Raw genomic sequence first — 15,360 nt, forward strand, 5'->3', positions numbered from 1 at the left:
TGGCCATTTATATATGAAATTGTTAAATCCAGTAGCTTGCACAACTAAGCGTTCAACATGTTTTTTTTTTTTTGCCTTCGCAAAAAGATTCGCCCCTCCCCTTTTACCCGAAGAAAAGGGAGGGGCTGTAGACAGAAGCACGTGAAGCACAGTCAGATACCGCGTGCAAGAGAAGAAAGAGCGAGCGCAAAAATGGCGCCAGAACGCTAACCACAACAGCATGACTAACATTCAAAGCAAGGGCACTACAGTTCGTCGACGTAGAATATATCAAGTTGCACACGATTAAAACCGAAATGCCTAATTAGAACCTGCATAAAAATTTTGTGGACGTTTCGTCTCATCATAATAAACTTTATTTATCACTACACGGTGGTAAAATAATTAGCATTACAAACTTAGATTTACCCTTTTTATCCAGAACACAACATCATACAAACGACAAATATCAAACCACGCCAGCTGTATTTCAGTTGTCCTGATTACACGTGGCGCTATTTTCCCTCGACTTAAACGTGTCAACACGACGGTGAATGACTGAGGTATTATTTATTATCGAATGTCTCCCCCTGCTGGCAAAACAGGTGTCATGAAATACATGATCGCAAACGGTGTAGCAAAACCAAAGGAATCTAGTCAAGAAACTGATGGAAAACACGTTTATTAAATAAAAATGTAATAAATAATACACAAAACATAATACATTGTAATAATACTATAAATGTGTTTTAATATTCCACAAGAAGTGTTAATGAGGGGAAATTATGTTAAATAACTAAGGTTAAAAGAACGATGAAAATGTGAATACGTTTAAGTTAACGGACTTGAAATGACTAGTTATTCTGTGTACGTTTAGTGGTAAAACGCTGGTGAGATTCACCTGCCTAAATGTATGATTTTTGAATTGATCTGTGCTTTGACTGTCAAATTAAGTAGTTAACACCTTTGTAAATATGCAAACATTCCACAATACCTTTGTACCAGCAACATAGGCTACATGCACACTGATAAAAAAAACATTGGCACACAGGAAGTGGGGATCACAAAACATGATTTATATCTTTTTCATTTTTGAGTGGTTTAAGGGGCTAATGAGACCACTGGAAAATCAAATCTCAAAGATGAAAAGGCACATTCTCCCATTTCCCTCTCTTTCTTTCACATACACACAAACACCAACAGGAGAAAATAAAACTTGCAAAGACACACATTGTCTTCAGAGTAAAGGGAGGCTTCTGCATGCCACTCTAGTACAAGAAGTGTAAAGTGAGAGTCCTGAATTTCAGAAAGATTGTTTTGTTTGGTCACCGGGGTGAGGTGTGTAAAATGGCACCTTCACAGAAGATCAGTCCGAACACATGGCCACAGCTGAATGTCGGCTTACCTTTGTTCTATTGTTAACACCGGTAACAGGAGAACATGAAAGCGTACGTCGTAGTATCGCTGTTGTGTCCTGACTTGGTTTGGCTGGTAGTGGATGAGGGCTGTTCGTGAAGGTACATGTGCTCAGCTGAACGGCAGTATTGGTATCCACACGTACGGTGGCGTGTAGGGTCGATTATGTGCATTGAATTTAATGACGTGCAGCAGCTTGACACAGGGGTTGGGGGGAAAAGCAAATGGAGAGCTGGAGTAGAATGGATAAACTCGGTTAGCAAACCGTGCAGGTAGGACTACCTCCCCCCCCGCTAAAGCCGATGAGCTCTCCTCGCTAATCAGACTCATCGTGTGCTGTCACAAAGTGCAGGGAATTTACAAAAGGGAGTTAGGCGTGAGGCAAAGACAACCTCTGACAGATAAAGCACAGAGATGAGAGCACCACAGTAACGGGATCCTAAGAGCATGCGCTGATACAAGTTACCCTGAAAGATAAAACGTTCTGATCTTTTGTCTCCAAGCTGTGTGTGTGTGTCTCTCTCTCTCTCTCTCCCTCTCTCTCTCCAAGCTGTGTGTGTGTGTCTCTCTCTCTCTCCCTCTCTCATCTCACAGGTTGCTGTCCTGAGTATCACCGCTGGAAGACACAGGATGGAGTCCTCCGTTGTCGTTCAGCCTCTTGGCACGGTATGTCTCATAATGGATGTTATGGGTGACCTCCTTCAGGTCCTGTAGGTGAGACCTATGAAAGAAAAGTAAATTATCATTACTTGTTACATAATCAATAAAAACAATTACCGGTATTACTGAATTGACCATAAATGTATATTGCACACATACAATTTTTCAGTTAATCTGTAACCAGTGTATTTTTGTATAAGCAGAAAGATTTTCCCATTTTTTCCTGAAACTACCAGAAGTATATTGATAAGCAATGTTGTGACAACACATTTATCTTCATGCATATTACCTGATCAGAAAGTCCCGCATCAGAGAAAACTCGCAATGATTTGGGTTCTCAACTGATGGAAGGAAAAGCACAACAAAAAATGTTAGTTACTGTATCCAGACACAGCAGTAACAGCAACACACCTTAAAAACCAAACTAAACTTATAAGAGTTCCCAGTGGGGTCTAGGGATCTAGCCTCTGTGCCACGTGACTCATGACAAGAGGGATATGATATCACACATCAAAATGTACCCTCAAATGTCTCCCAGCAGTGAAATGAGCATGGGGCTAACTGCTTCAAATACACTACTGTTACTATGCAACCGACTGCTTCAAATACACTGCTGTTACTATGCAACCAACTGCTTCAAATACACTGCTGTTACTATGGAGCTGACCGTATTACTCACTGCTGTTAGCACAAAGCTGACTGCTTCACACACACTGCTGTTAATGAACAGCTGACTGCTTCACACACACTGCTGATAGAGCACAGCTGACCTCTTCACACACACTGCTGTTAGCATGGAGCTGACCTCTTCACACACACTGCTGTTAGCAAACAGCTGACTGCTTCACACACACTGCTGTTAGCAAACAGCTGACTGCTTCACACACACTGCTGTTAGCAAACAGCTGACCTCTTCACACACACTGCCCTCTCCAGCCATGGCCAACAGCCACACACACAGGTTTTGTCCCCATTGTGCATTCTAGATGCAGGATATTAGGATTATCATTAACCAAGCTAGCAGGCTGACTGGAGTCCAGCCAAGTTCAGACGAGATGTGGTGGACTTTAACTTCCTTCTTCTTCAAACTGGCACTCACTATAGAATGTCCACAATCAAGACAGATATGTAAAGATATTCCTACATATGAATATTAGTATTCAGTTATCAGAGTACCAGGGTTGCCAACTCTCACGCAATGAGCGTGAGACACACGCATTTGACTGTCTTCACACGCTCACACGCCACACTTCCGATATCTCACGCCGAAATAAAATCTAGTTTATTTATCTCTGATCTACATCTATGATTCAATAAGTTAGTAGTTCGCCAACCACTGGCAATCGATTGATCGCGATATAATACTTAATTTGTGTCCATTTTACACCTCCCCCCGCTAACAATTTACACTCGCCACCCCCCCCCCCCCGTCAACAATTTACATTCACCACCACCCCCCCAGCCCTCCTCGTCAACAATTTACACTTGCCGCCACACCCCCCCTCCCCCCTCCCCCCACAAAGATCAAATCTCACTCCAAGTGATCTTGAAAAGTTGACAACCCTGGAGTACTGAATAGGTAATGCATTTGTGGTTGATGCTGATTTTGTGTGTTGTATGTATGCTGTGTTAAGATTTTATACTTTTTATGTGGTTGTTGAAAGGGCTTCTAAAAAATAATCAGCATTTTGTAACTCATAAATGTTACATAACCACTGTTCCGGGTCAGAACATGGATGGGCATGAATATGATCCTAAAAATGAATCCTGAATGACAATTACCTCTAACTTTGATGACAAGGTAAAAAGCACAAAACTCACACAGCCGAGACTCGTGCACACCCACCTTCCACTATCCCCCAGGCAGTCTTCCTCCCTAGAACCCGTTTGCCATTGACTTGGTATTCTTTGTCACTTCCAACAACAGCGAAGGGCATGGTCTCCTGTACACACGAAGGGATTCACTCAGGCATTCAGTACCAACAACTGCCAAAAGGGGGCAACGGTGGAGAGAGGCAGTTACAAGTCACAGGTACAAGACAAAGGCTGTGTTCGAAGTAGACTACTACATACTGGATACTGCATACTGGACTCAGTATATACTGGATACTGCATACTGGTCCTCGTAGTAGTATGCAGTACAGTTTCCAGTATGCGACAAAAGCAAAGCACACTACGGGGTCACGTGAACGTAGCGTTGCATGATGGGATGCAGTACACCACGAAGATAGCTCTGTTCGCGTACTGGAATATTCTGCGGAAGTAGTAGGTCATCCGGGTATGTTTCGCGTACTGGAAATTTTCATTTTGGTCACATACTGCATACGACATACTGATTTGGGGCTCGATCAGTATGCCAGTAGTACGTAGTAGACTATTTCGAACACAGCCAAAGTGAGTCAAAGACACAGACGAAGGGTCAGTGTCTTACAGCAAGTGGGGCAACGAAGAAAACAGGACAGTGGAGGGAGAAGGGAAAGACAAAAGTGAGTGCTAAACAAAGACCGCGCTGTGCGGTTGCTACAACGACTTTGGGGAAGGGTGCACGAGGAGATATGTACCCTGATCTTGTCGTTGTCACTCTTGTCCTCCTGGTCCTCATCAAACTCCTTCTGCGGATAAAACTCGATCCCACAAACCTCCAGCTCCTTCCTCACCTGGGTAAGCAAACGGCAGCATGCAGTGAAATGGTCATCGCGGGATGATATGTACTGTGATGTTATTACAAGACAGCGCTTCTATGCCTCCATGCAGCCTTCAAGCGCCGCCCCCCCTCCCCCACGCCCCCCAACCTGTCTCAGACCTTCTGTTTAAACTCGGTCTTCTCGTCAGGCGTGAGAGTGTCCGCCTTGGCAATGACGGGGATGATGTTGACTGTTCGACTCAAGTGCTTCATGAACTCTATGTCCAACTGCCGCAGTCTGCAGATGGACGAAGAGGAGGGGGAAGGTAAAGAGAACGTAGAGAGTGAGATCTTATGGTAGAGAAGGTAGAGAGAACAGAGGTGAAATCTTATGATAGAGAAGGTAGAGAGAATGTAGAGAGTGAGATCTTATGGTAGAGAAGGTAGAGAGAACGTAGAGAGTGAGATCTTATGGTAAAGAACATAGAGAGTGAGATCTTATGGTAGAGAAGGTAGAGAGAACAGGTGAAATCTTATGATAGAGAAGGTAGAGAGTGAGATCTTATGGTAGAGAAGGTAGAGAGAACAGAGGTGAAATCTTATGATAGAGAAGGTAGAGAGAACGTAAAGAGTGAGATCTTATGGTAGAGAAGGTAGAGAGAACGTAGAGAGACATCTTATGGTAGAGAAGGTAGAGAGAACGTAGAGAGTGAGATCTTATGGTAAAGAACATAGAGATCTTATGGTAGAGAAGGTAGAGAGAACATAGAGAGTGAGATCTTATAGTCAAGAACATAGAGGTGAGATCGTATGGTAGAGAAGGTAGAGATAACTTAAGACGGTGAGATCGTATGGTGAGGACCATGGTACTACTATAGCCCATTCGATTTAATATTTGAATCCTAATGGACATTACATTAATGACATATCTGTTTGCATGGCCAGTTCTTCTTTTTCAAATACAAGCTGGTTCCTCCTATTAATTCATAAGCACTTTGCTTGCACAGCTGATGAAGGACCTCTATTCGAAATGTCCTGTTTCTCTGGAAACTTTGTGTACTTCACTACAATTTTATATACGTGTACATATTCCTACCTTAGTACACTTTGCACACTGCATTTACTTAAGATTTGTTAGAGGGGAGAGCTTATTTACATATTCCAGCCTTCTGCCAATAACCAACAACACAATGAGCAATATTTACAGTTATGGGATTTAGCAGACACTTTTATCCAAAGCAACCTACAATCATGACCAGAGTACAATTTGAGCAATTGAGGTAACTTTTTGAGCACTGATCCAGTACCTAAAGTGCTGAGCTACCCCTGCTCCCCTACTCCCAGTACTTTACAGTAATAACCCTACTCCCAGTACTTTACAGTACTTTTACCTTAAAGTACTGTCAGCAGGTGAATCGGTAGCTATAACATGCTTTTTAGTAATAGAATTTCTGTCGCTATGAGCATTTGAGGAAGCAGTCCAGCTTCTGTTTTAGATGAAGTATGTGGGATGGTGGTACTTACGAGTGTCCAGTTGGAGATATAAAGTAGAGGCAGCAGTGCACCCGTGTGTCCGGGATACGCTTCTTACGGGCTATGTTCACTTCCTCCTTCAGGAACTTCTCATATTGCTCATTGATGTATTTAGAGATGGGCTCCCAGCTTTAAATGCAAGAGGATAGCTTTGGGTTACTAAGGGAACAGCAGCTCCTTTCAAGTACAGAAAACGGGATATACTGAATAAATTTTTCAGCAAAAAAAAAAAAAAAATTCATCGATTCATTGATTGTCATTGACAATCCCCCCCACCACACACACCTTTCCTGCTCTTCTAAACCTCACACTCCCTCACTAACCAGTTTTCATTGTTGATCTGGTCACCAAATCCTGGAGTGTCAATCACTGTCAGTTTCATCTTCACACCACCTTCCTCAATCACTGCAATATGGACAAGGGAGACCACACTCACATGAGCCTTATATAACAACATAAACGGGGCAGAAAAGACTTTACATTTGCACAGGTGAGAGTTTCACTGACAGAAAAAAGCACTGTGAGAGGAGGATCCATTGTTCCTTTTACTACTGACATCATCATCACTTCATCATCGCTACATCACTCGTTGCCCTGAAAATTGCTTTTTCATCAGTGCTCTTGGGAAATGCCCACAATGCACTGGGCCGAATCTACTATCCTTCATTAGCAGAGATTTTTCTTACCAACAAAACACAAACATCTTTTCATGCCCAATGATCACCAGCCCAAAGAAAACACAGACAACATTGAAAGATCAGACACATTTTCGTTCAGATATGCAGTACAAGGCGTATGCTTTTGCTACACGTAAAGACCTCCGTGCACCTGTAGTCCCTTCCTACAGACTAACACCAGCTGGCCAACCAAATCCGAAACATCAGTCTGACACACAGCAGTGCGGCCGCTGCAGACTCAGGGTGGAAGCCATTGACCACTGTGCCCCAGCTTGTGCACAGGCACGGACAGTTAGGAGGCATCTAACATCCGTCCTCTCTTTTGACCAGCACAGGACACAGAACCAGGCAGATCAGGAGTCTGTCTACAGCTTTACGTACAATAAGCCCTTGTCTCCATGGTGAGACTTCATGACAACGAGAACATTAGGACCTTATCTACATTAGAAACATATTTAACACTGTTGTGCAAAGAACTGAGCAAAGAACTTGATGATGATGCCTAGTTCTTAAGATTTTGTCTTTATTTGTTTACTGTTGTGTTTATACAAAAAAGCCTGAGGGGGAAACAGTGAGTGAAATCTAGCTGTGTTGCTTAAGCATTGTTTTGATCTGCAAATGAGGCATTCGTTCAGTAACACCCATAAAGTGTTTTATGTTGTCTGTCAAACAAGTTCCAGTTCTCTTACCATGAGAGACAGATTTTATCTCCACAGTTTTGGGAATCTTCTCATCACGACTCCACCCAGAACTTCGCCTGCTCACCTGAGATTTAAACAAGGTATTGACCAGAGTGGACTTCCCCAAGCCACTTTGACCTAAAGGGGAGTGAAAGAGAAAGAGAACCACAGAGACAGAGAAAGAGAGATGGATACAGAGAGATGGAAAGAATTATGGAATAAGCCATGGCACGAGAAACCTGTAAAAGCTCTTGTTAGATTAGATTAGATTTATTGTCATTGCACATTGTCACAAGTACAACAAGATACGTTGTGCAGTTTCCTGGAAACTCACATTTGAATGTGCCTTGGTAAACTGAAGCATAACAAACCGAACTCTAATATAATGCTAATATTTGCGAGAGCTACACTTTACAGGCTCTCTAACCCACCGCACTACCTTCACACCCCAAAATTGGGCTCTACTAGAGGCTTTCACTAACCAACAACCATGATGTTAAAATCAAAGCCTGTCTTCATGGTCTTCTTCCTCATCTGTTCAATGATAGTGTCTATCCCGACGTATCCCAGCAATGTGGAGCCTCCACCTGACCCTTGACCTGCCGCCCCTGACCCCTGGACATGGGGGACACTGGCTGATGGTACCACATGGGAGGGCTTGGCTGGGACAGCAGGTTTGGGTCTTACTTCCGGCGGCACGATTTCAGACATGTCTGTGGTAGGAGAGAGAGAGGCGGTGAACAGAGTCCTGAAAGTCTAGTGAGGTTGTTTGGTGTCATTTAAAAAGTTGCAGTTAAAACGCAAAAACGATGCAAAAATGCACGAAACTGTCTTCTGTTTTAGATCTAGGCCAACTGTTCAGAGCGTAGCCCAAATATCAATTTTAGGCACAAAATTCCCTGAAGGAACAAGTCATATAGCTCATAGCACATCTATTTGCCATCAGCTGAAAAGGTTGAGTTTAAATCATTTTTTCACCAAAAATGATCCCCCTCTATGTAAAGCTTTTTGAGGCTAAAAGCATATGCGTGTAAACAGTGTGAACGTTGTCTACTCCCAATCTCTATCCCCGTGGACACGTTCTCAATTTAAGCCATATGCCGCTTAAATTAGCATAAAATAATGTATTATTACATAAGCCCAATTTTAAAGGATCACTCTTAGCCTACAAGGTTCGACCACATTATATATATATATATATACTTTAGGACTACAATACTTTATACGTTATAGTATTTTACGCTCTTTCACGTTCGCCAGCGAACCCAATGTTGAGCTTCCCAGCCAGCGGAGCGCATCCTTCTCCTGTCTCCGCCACACACACGGGAGGATGGGGAAGGGACTCGGACGTCCCCGCTCCTGGTTTGCAATGCACCGGCTGTCCATTGTGCTCGTCACCACTCAACAGCCTCGTGCTACCGTTAATGCAACCGGAGCGTGCACACTTACCGATTTCTGCACGGATTCCTCAGAGCTTGTCAAAAGATAATCGGGACGTTTAAATTGTGCTGCGGTTATAAAACGAAACAGCTGCGTTTCTTCTGAGAGATGGAGAGAATTGTCGCTGTACGCCGTACTTCTATTTTTGTCAGTGTACCTCTCCTATTATCTCAGCTCGCGCTCTGTTCCTTACCCCCGGTCCTCCTTTTTTTCGTTACTAAGGAGACAAGGGGGTGGACGGGGTGATGCAGCGCGCATGCGCAGAACGTTTGTTTGTTTATTTATTTATTTATTTATTTATTTATTTTATTTTCAGAATTCCCTCTTTCTCTCACTTTCTCAAACTGTATTGGTTAATCTTGATTTTATCTGTTATAAGGCTCTGCTCAAGGATTTTCAAATTCTAAACTGCTTGTTTTTTTAATGATACTCTAGTCATCTAGGTTTATCTCCTGGGGATTGTTCAACAGCTGAAAACAGGTTTTACTTTTATGAATGAAGGTATTCCTCGTTCTTGTCATGTCGTTCGCTGGTGTTAAGATCAGGTGTGCCTTACAATCAACTTTATACCTCAGTACCAATCTCTTGTTTGTGGGCAAAACATAAAACAAATAGTAAACTAGTAAAAAGAAACATGTGAAGTCCTAATAATAATTATTATTACAAATTTGTTCTTTTGTGGACTGTATATGAAGAGGACCTGAATGCCATGAGCTCACCCAAATATGAATGTCTGTCCTCTTGAGTGGTTATATGTGCAATCATATCATCTGACTTTTTTGATTAAAATAAAATTTAAATACTTTTCAAAGTATTAAGGCAGACAGGCCAGGCTATGAAATGTTCATTATACACTGGTGCAGCTCTTCCAAAACTATATATTTAACGCAAATATATTTATATTCACTTGCACAGCTAATGAGCAATTTCTATCCAAAATGTTCAGTTGCTCTGGAAACCTTGTGTACTGAAACCTTGCCTACCTACGTCATTTACTACATCACACTGCAGTTCCTCCCTGGAATGTTCTCCAGATATTCACATTTACATTCTAAGACAACCCAGCACTGTGGGGATATTCCATCCATTGCCTACTCACACTGTCCCGCGCGGCACTGCCGTGCGTGCACTCTCTGCGTGTGCGCCATGGGTGCCGGTCACCCCTGCTCGCCGGCCCGTCGGTGTACAGAGCGTGCCGTTGCGTGCTGTGTGTGAGAGAGGGAGGCGGGCCCCATGCCACACGGCTTGCTTTATCTTCCTGTGTGGAGGCACGCGTGTGCATGTCCTGATAAGACAGCCCGACACTCCTTATCACACATTTTCTCAGACGCACCACTATCTGCCATAGGCTGCCGTAGCACACGATCGAGCGGCAACTATGTGGCCGAATGGTGCAGGCAGAGGTGCAGCGGGGTGCTCGGCCGTCCGCGACGGAGAATCTGAACCCGAGCCAAAAACAGCTGATCACTGTTTTCAGGAGCATCTGAAGATCAGATGTGCCAGGTGTGTGAGATTAAAGTTGGAATTAAGAGTATGGAGGGAACAGAGCAGGGCTAGACAACATGTTCAACGTGTACAGTGTCTCCAATGTATTTACATGCACAGCTTGCTTGCTCGTCGTACTTCTTACATTTACATTTTTATGGCATTTGGCAGACGCCCTTATCCAGAGCAACTTACATTTTATCTCATTTTCGTACAAGTGAGCAATTGAGGGTTAAGGGCCTTGCCCAGGGACACCTCAGTCATGGCCTCAGTTCTGGGAATCGAACCCACGACCTTCCGGTCACAAGACCAGTTCCCTAACCACCAGGCCATGACTGCTGGTCATGGTCTTGATACTTCTAAACATTGCAATACAATCAGAAATATTAGCATGATCACATGGGACTGCAGAGTTTTTTTTCAGCTGCTTTTCTCATATGTTTCATATCCAGCTCAGGGCTATTTGGTGTGTTTACACCCCTTTAACAAAACTTCCTGTTTCCTGTTTCCAACTGTTAATATTTTATTTTCAAATTTCAGGATCAGGCGACCTTAATGATCATGACATTGCGCATTGCCTTTTGCCTGATACTCACCCACGTACGCGTATATATGGGAATGTGGCATCATCTCAAGCTCACTTTCCATTTCATCAGAGACAGATGGCTTCCACAGTAGGGAGCCCTCCTGTTGATCTAATGGAGAGAAGTTAATTTCCTCAGCTTTAGTTTCCTCCTCCTCTATTGACTGTTCATATGCTTTGTCTGTGCCACTGTCGGCTCTGGATCGGTGGCAAAACTGTCGCTGAGGATCTGAAGAGAATGGTCGTTGGGACACCCATACATCCATGGGACGTTCTGGTTTATCTGAGCATGCCTGCAAGCTGGGGTTTGTGTATGGGTCCTGTGGGAAGGGGGTCGGAGACAGATCATAGGAGTCTGATGTAATCACTGTACCAATCCCACAATCCCTTGCATTTTGCATGCCAGTGGACTGTGTGCTACAAGCTATACCTTGCTTTTTCAACACCTGTAAACCTTTCGGTCTTCTTGAATATATGCCATCTTCTTGGGAACCTGATTTACTTGAATCAGGCCTGGAGGAATCTGTGTCTGAACCAGTGTCGCTTTGTGATGCTCTGAAAATGTCCTTCTGTTCAGCTTTTCTTCTTCCTAATTGTTCAGAGGAAGAGTCTTTGTTCCACGCCTGAGCAGATGTCAAATATGTGGACTCGCTGTCAGACAAACTGCTTGCTTCTCTGATCATGCGTTTGCAGATTCTTCTCTTCAAAGGGAAGTGGTCTGTCTGCTTGAATTGCCTGGGTGGGTATGTATGATTTGATCTTCTGCTGTCGATGTCGGCTTCAGGTCTACATGTTCTGCCCAGCCTGCTGGCTCCACCAGATGATCCAGCGCTAATCAAAGGGATCTGAAAGCAGTTCCCCCAGTTCAGTTGATTCAGTGTGCTGATGTCTGGGTCTGAAGCTGTGAACTGAGGCGTGCTGTTAGATTTAGATTCAAGGTGTTCAGTCACACTGGTCTTTAAACCAAGCGAGGAGTTGGTCTTCCTATTAACGTCTATAGTGTCTTCCTTCATTACTTGCTGTAACATCTGAGGGACTGTGCAGATATGAATGTCTGGACTGTTCTTTAGAGGTTTTGGTAATGGAATCACTGTTCTGGATTGTTTTGGTGAATTTTTGTTGTCTGGAAACATTAATCCTTCCAGGTGTTTAGTTGATACAGATGAAGAAGATATATGTGTTGATTTAAGGGCACTGGCAGTTAGATTTTTCACAGATCCTTCTAGAAGTTTCTGAGATGATCGACTCTTCTGAAAGCTGTTACTGAGTGTTGACATGTGATTTCCCTCCACACACTTCTTGGGCGCTCCTGCTCCATGCCCGTCTTTCTGAGTCTTTAAGAGTCCTTGATTTATGTTTGACTTTGCTTTGTTGCAGAAAGGCCTTGAGCTAGAGTTTACCATCCTCCCGGTTTTGTTTAACCCTAGCCGGGCTTGAATTAAAACAGGGTCCTGGGTTAGATGTTTCCTTTTATAAAATGCAAGGTTCTGTGATCCTCTTCCTATGTGTCTCAAGTTCTGGGTACTTATGGCCTCCTTCCTAGCAGCGATGCATCCGTCAGTGGATTTGTTTGCCAAAGTATAATCTGTATGATGTGTGCCTGGGTACTGATACCTAGGCAACTGCATCTGCTTTTGCCTCATTTGTTTCTGTTGAATCTTTGAGCTGGAGATGGGGATTGACTTTGCCTGCCTCTCACTGGGTGGTGCAGTTGTCAGTTCAGATCCCTTACTGTTCATTTGCCATTTCTCATCCTGCTTAACAAGGGAGTGGCTTGGCTTGTTCTGGGAAGTGAGTTGTTCCTCATCTGCTCCGGATTGGAATAGGACTTTGGCCGACAGTGGTTCGGACGAAATCAAAGACGGATCCACTTGGGTAGAGTGCCCTGAACACGGCATTTCAGAAATGGATGCTGATTTGCTGTGGAGGGGGAAAACAATATTGATGATTATGAAGACTGGGGAGCAATAATATATTTCTTACTTATTGACCTCTGTTCATCATAACACCTCATTAAAAATATAAAAAAATGAATAAATGATATTTATTCCCAATTCCCAGAACAAAAGACGATGCATACCTGCATGGAAAAGAACCGTTTGGAGGCTCCAGTGGACGGCCACTGTCACTGAATGAGGAGATATGGATGGGCCTTTTCAGAACAATGGGGGAAGAGAGGGGCATTGTGGGTTGTGGGGATAGTCTAGTAGGGGAACGGGAGACAAACAGTTTGGGAAAAGGTCCCACGGGGGATGACGAGTGGAGCAGTGGAGGGCAAGAGGAGAGGTGTATTGAAGGAGGTGCAGACGACGGGGGGGAGGGGCAAGGAGATGCAGCTACAGGAGAGGACGAGGAGGACACAGGCAGGGGTGACGGAGACAGGCGCAGGGGGGAATATGACGAGGCGAGATGTGGGCCTGGGGACAGGCGAGAGGGGGAGACCGAAGAGGGAGAAGAAGAGAGGCACTGCGGGGATGGAGAGAGGCGCGTAGGGGACGTGGAGGATGGGCGCAGGGCACAAGGAGAGAGTCTCGTAGGGGGGTGAGAGGAGACATACAGGGGACGTGAGGACACGTGTGCCGGAGAGGAGGGAGTTAGGGACGGTGAGGACTCGGCGGGGTCTAGCTCGCGAGGGTTCATCGCGTGGTAGTGGACAATAGCAGGGTTTAATACAGCATGGAGGACACACCCAAGGGACAGTGGCGGTTTTCAGTGTCGGTAGCAAGAGCCAAGGATATCCAAAGCAAGGTTAAAAAGTTTTTAAAATGGTGAAAAAAGTGCATGAAAGTAAGGTGTAGTGAAAACCTGTGGGGTTTACAGACGCACACACACACACACAAATACTTACTTACAGAAGGGATATCTTAATTGTTATCTTACATTGCACTCAAGAGCAGTTAGCTACATATATTTATATTTACACAGTAAATAAATGTGAAAGAGAAGTGTACTGACCTGATGTTTTCTGTCTGTATTCCCAGTTTTGACAAGGAGAGATGGAAGGAGAGAATGTCAGCGAGAGAGAGAGAGGGAGAGAGAGAGAGAGAGAGAGAGGGAGAGAGAGACAGAGAGAGAGAAGGGCATCAGGAAGTGGTGGGTACAGAATTACATTCTCTCCATTCTTGTCCTCTAAAGCCTCACTGTCTGGCTCACCCACTCCCATCAGTCTCTGCCTGATTAAAGACAGAGGGTGTGTGAAATGTCCTAAGGACTGTGAAGAAAGAGAAGAGCAACAACGTTCTGAAAGTCTTTTAATTGTTGAGAGTTTGGAATAAATTTGGCTATTCTTTTTTTGACATAAAACAACACCAGGAACAAAACAACATACAGGCATTGATTTTCATACTTTTATTAATGTATGCCATTTGCTGTGAGAACAAAAACAAGCAAATCACTTAAAACACACATCAAAGATAAATAAAGTTTTAACAAAAAAAAAGGTATATTGTCCAAATGATGTCTTTGCACATGTAAGAAGGCATTGAGCAAATTGGCGCATGAAATAATATAAGTAAAACATCAGATATAGCCTGGTATAGTCACAGTAGGCTACAAACATACAGACTATTAACAGTACTGGAGTTTTTCATAAACACAATTTATTGTACATTGACATCGCCTCACATTTGACAACTGCTAAAATATTCGGACACATTGCAAAAACAGACAGTTCTACCTAAAATAAAAATAAAAAAACTTTTTTCGAGAGCATGCTGTAGCACTCAACATGAAGATCTTCACCTAAACACATTTAACTATTGCGGTTGTTTTTTTCCCCATTAAACTCTACTTGAATGGTGCAAACCTTGCATGATTGTAGTACAAATACATACGTCTTAGAAATGTCTACTATATTAACTTTACTGACACATATTGATACAGTATAAGAAAAACGTTGCATTCCTCATGTTTAAAGTATTCTCGAAACACACAAACTGGAAATTAACAAAAAAACTTGGAAGTACAATAACATTTGACTGGTCCATATTACTGATTGTAGGAAAATGTTCTGCCTGCTGTGAGTTCATACATGTTGTTTCATGCACCGAAGCTTCCCGTACTTTGAGAGCACCAACTACAGAAGCCAACAAGTTAATATAACAGCAGCATACCTGTGCTACCAAGATTGGTTGAAGTTTATCCTGGAAATGCACTTTGACCACTTATGTGTCAACCAACAGAAACTTCAAACCATCAGAGAGCTCTCAGTGTAAGAGCACAGTCTCGACTCGTATGTGTGGGCTCTTGGCCGGGTCCATCCCCGTGCCGTGTCATATAAGGGCA

General features: G+C 43.5%; 1 protein-coding gene and 1 long non-coding RNA gene across 4 annotated transcripts; one reads left to right on the plus strand and one right to left on the minus strand.

Annotated features, from left to right (window-relative positions):
- Positions 1-645: 645 nt before the first annotated feature.
- Positions 646-11,298, minus strand: septin3 (septin 3). 3 transcript variants are annotated; one of them, XM_076983177.1, is made up of 10 exons: positions 11,090-11,298; positions 8,051-8,281; positions 7,578-7,706; positions 6,535-6,616; positions 6,203-6,340; positions 4,859-4,976; positions 4,617-4,712; positions 3,902-3,998; positions 2,345-2,396; positions 646-2,116 (listed from the first exon to the last, which is right to left on the minus strand). In XM_076983177.1, exons 1-10 carry the CDS (start codon positions 11,139-11,141, stop codon positions 1,984-1,986), a joined length of 1,128 nt encoding a protein of 375 aa, XP_076839292.1. In that variant the 5' UTR covers positions 11,142-11,298; the 3' UTR covers positions 646-1,983. The 3 variants fall into 3 exon arrangements, with proteins under 3 accessions (XP_076839292.1, XP_076839293.1, XP_076839294.1); XM_076983178.1 differs by lacking the exon at positions 11,090-11,298 and adding an exon at positions 10,108-10,265; XM_076983179.1 differs by lacking the exon at positions 11,090-11,298 and adding an exon at positions 9,018-9,231.
- On the plus strand, positions 10,244-14,722 carry LOC143484458 (uncharacterized). The gene is made up of 2 exons (XR_013122644.1): positions 10,244-10,511; positions 14,058-14,722. It is a non-coding gene; the product is annotated as an uncharacterized LOC143484458 (long non-coding RNA).
- The last annotated feature ends 638 nt before the right edge of the window (positions 14,723-15,360 follow it).

This window comes from Brachyhypopomus gauderio, chromosome 20 (assembly GCF_052324685.1).
Source record: "Brachyhypopomus gauderio isolate BG-103 chromosome 20, BGAUD_0.2, whole genome shotgun sequence".
Classification (NCBI taxonomy): Eukaryota; Metazoa; Chordata; class Actinopteri; order Gymnotiformes; family Hypopomidae; genus Brachyhypopomus; species Brachyhypopomus gauderio.

What these genes read in the sequence shown, in the direction of transcription:
- septin3 (XM_076983177.1), bottom strand. Translation starts at nt 11,141, where the DNA reads ATGGAAAGTGAGCTTGAGATGATGCCACATTCCCATATATACGCGTAC. An exon ending in GATAAAATCTGTCTCTCATG is followed by an intron (nt 6,617 to 7,577) that starts GTAAGAGAACTG and finishes TCCATATTGCAG; the next exon opens with TGATTGAGGAAGGTGGTGTG. An exon ending in ATGCGGGACTTTCTGATCAG is followed by an intron (nt 2,117 to 2,344) that starts GTAATATGCATG and finishes TTTCTTTCATAG; the next exon opens with GTCTCACCTACAGGACCTGA.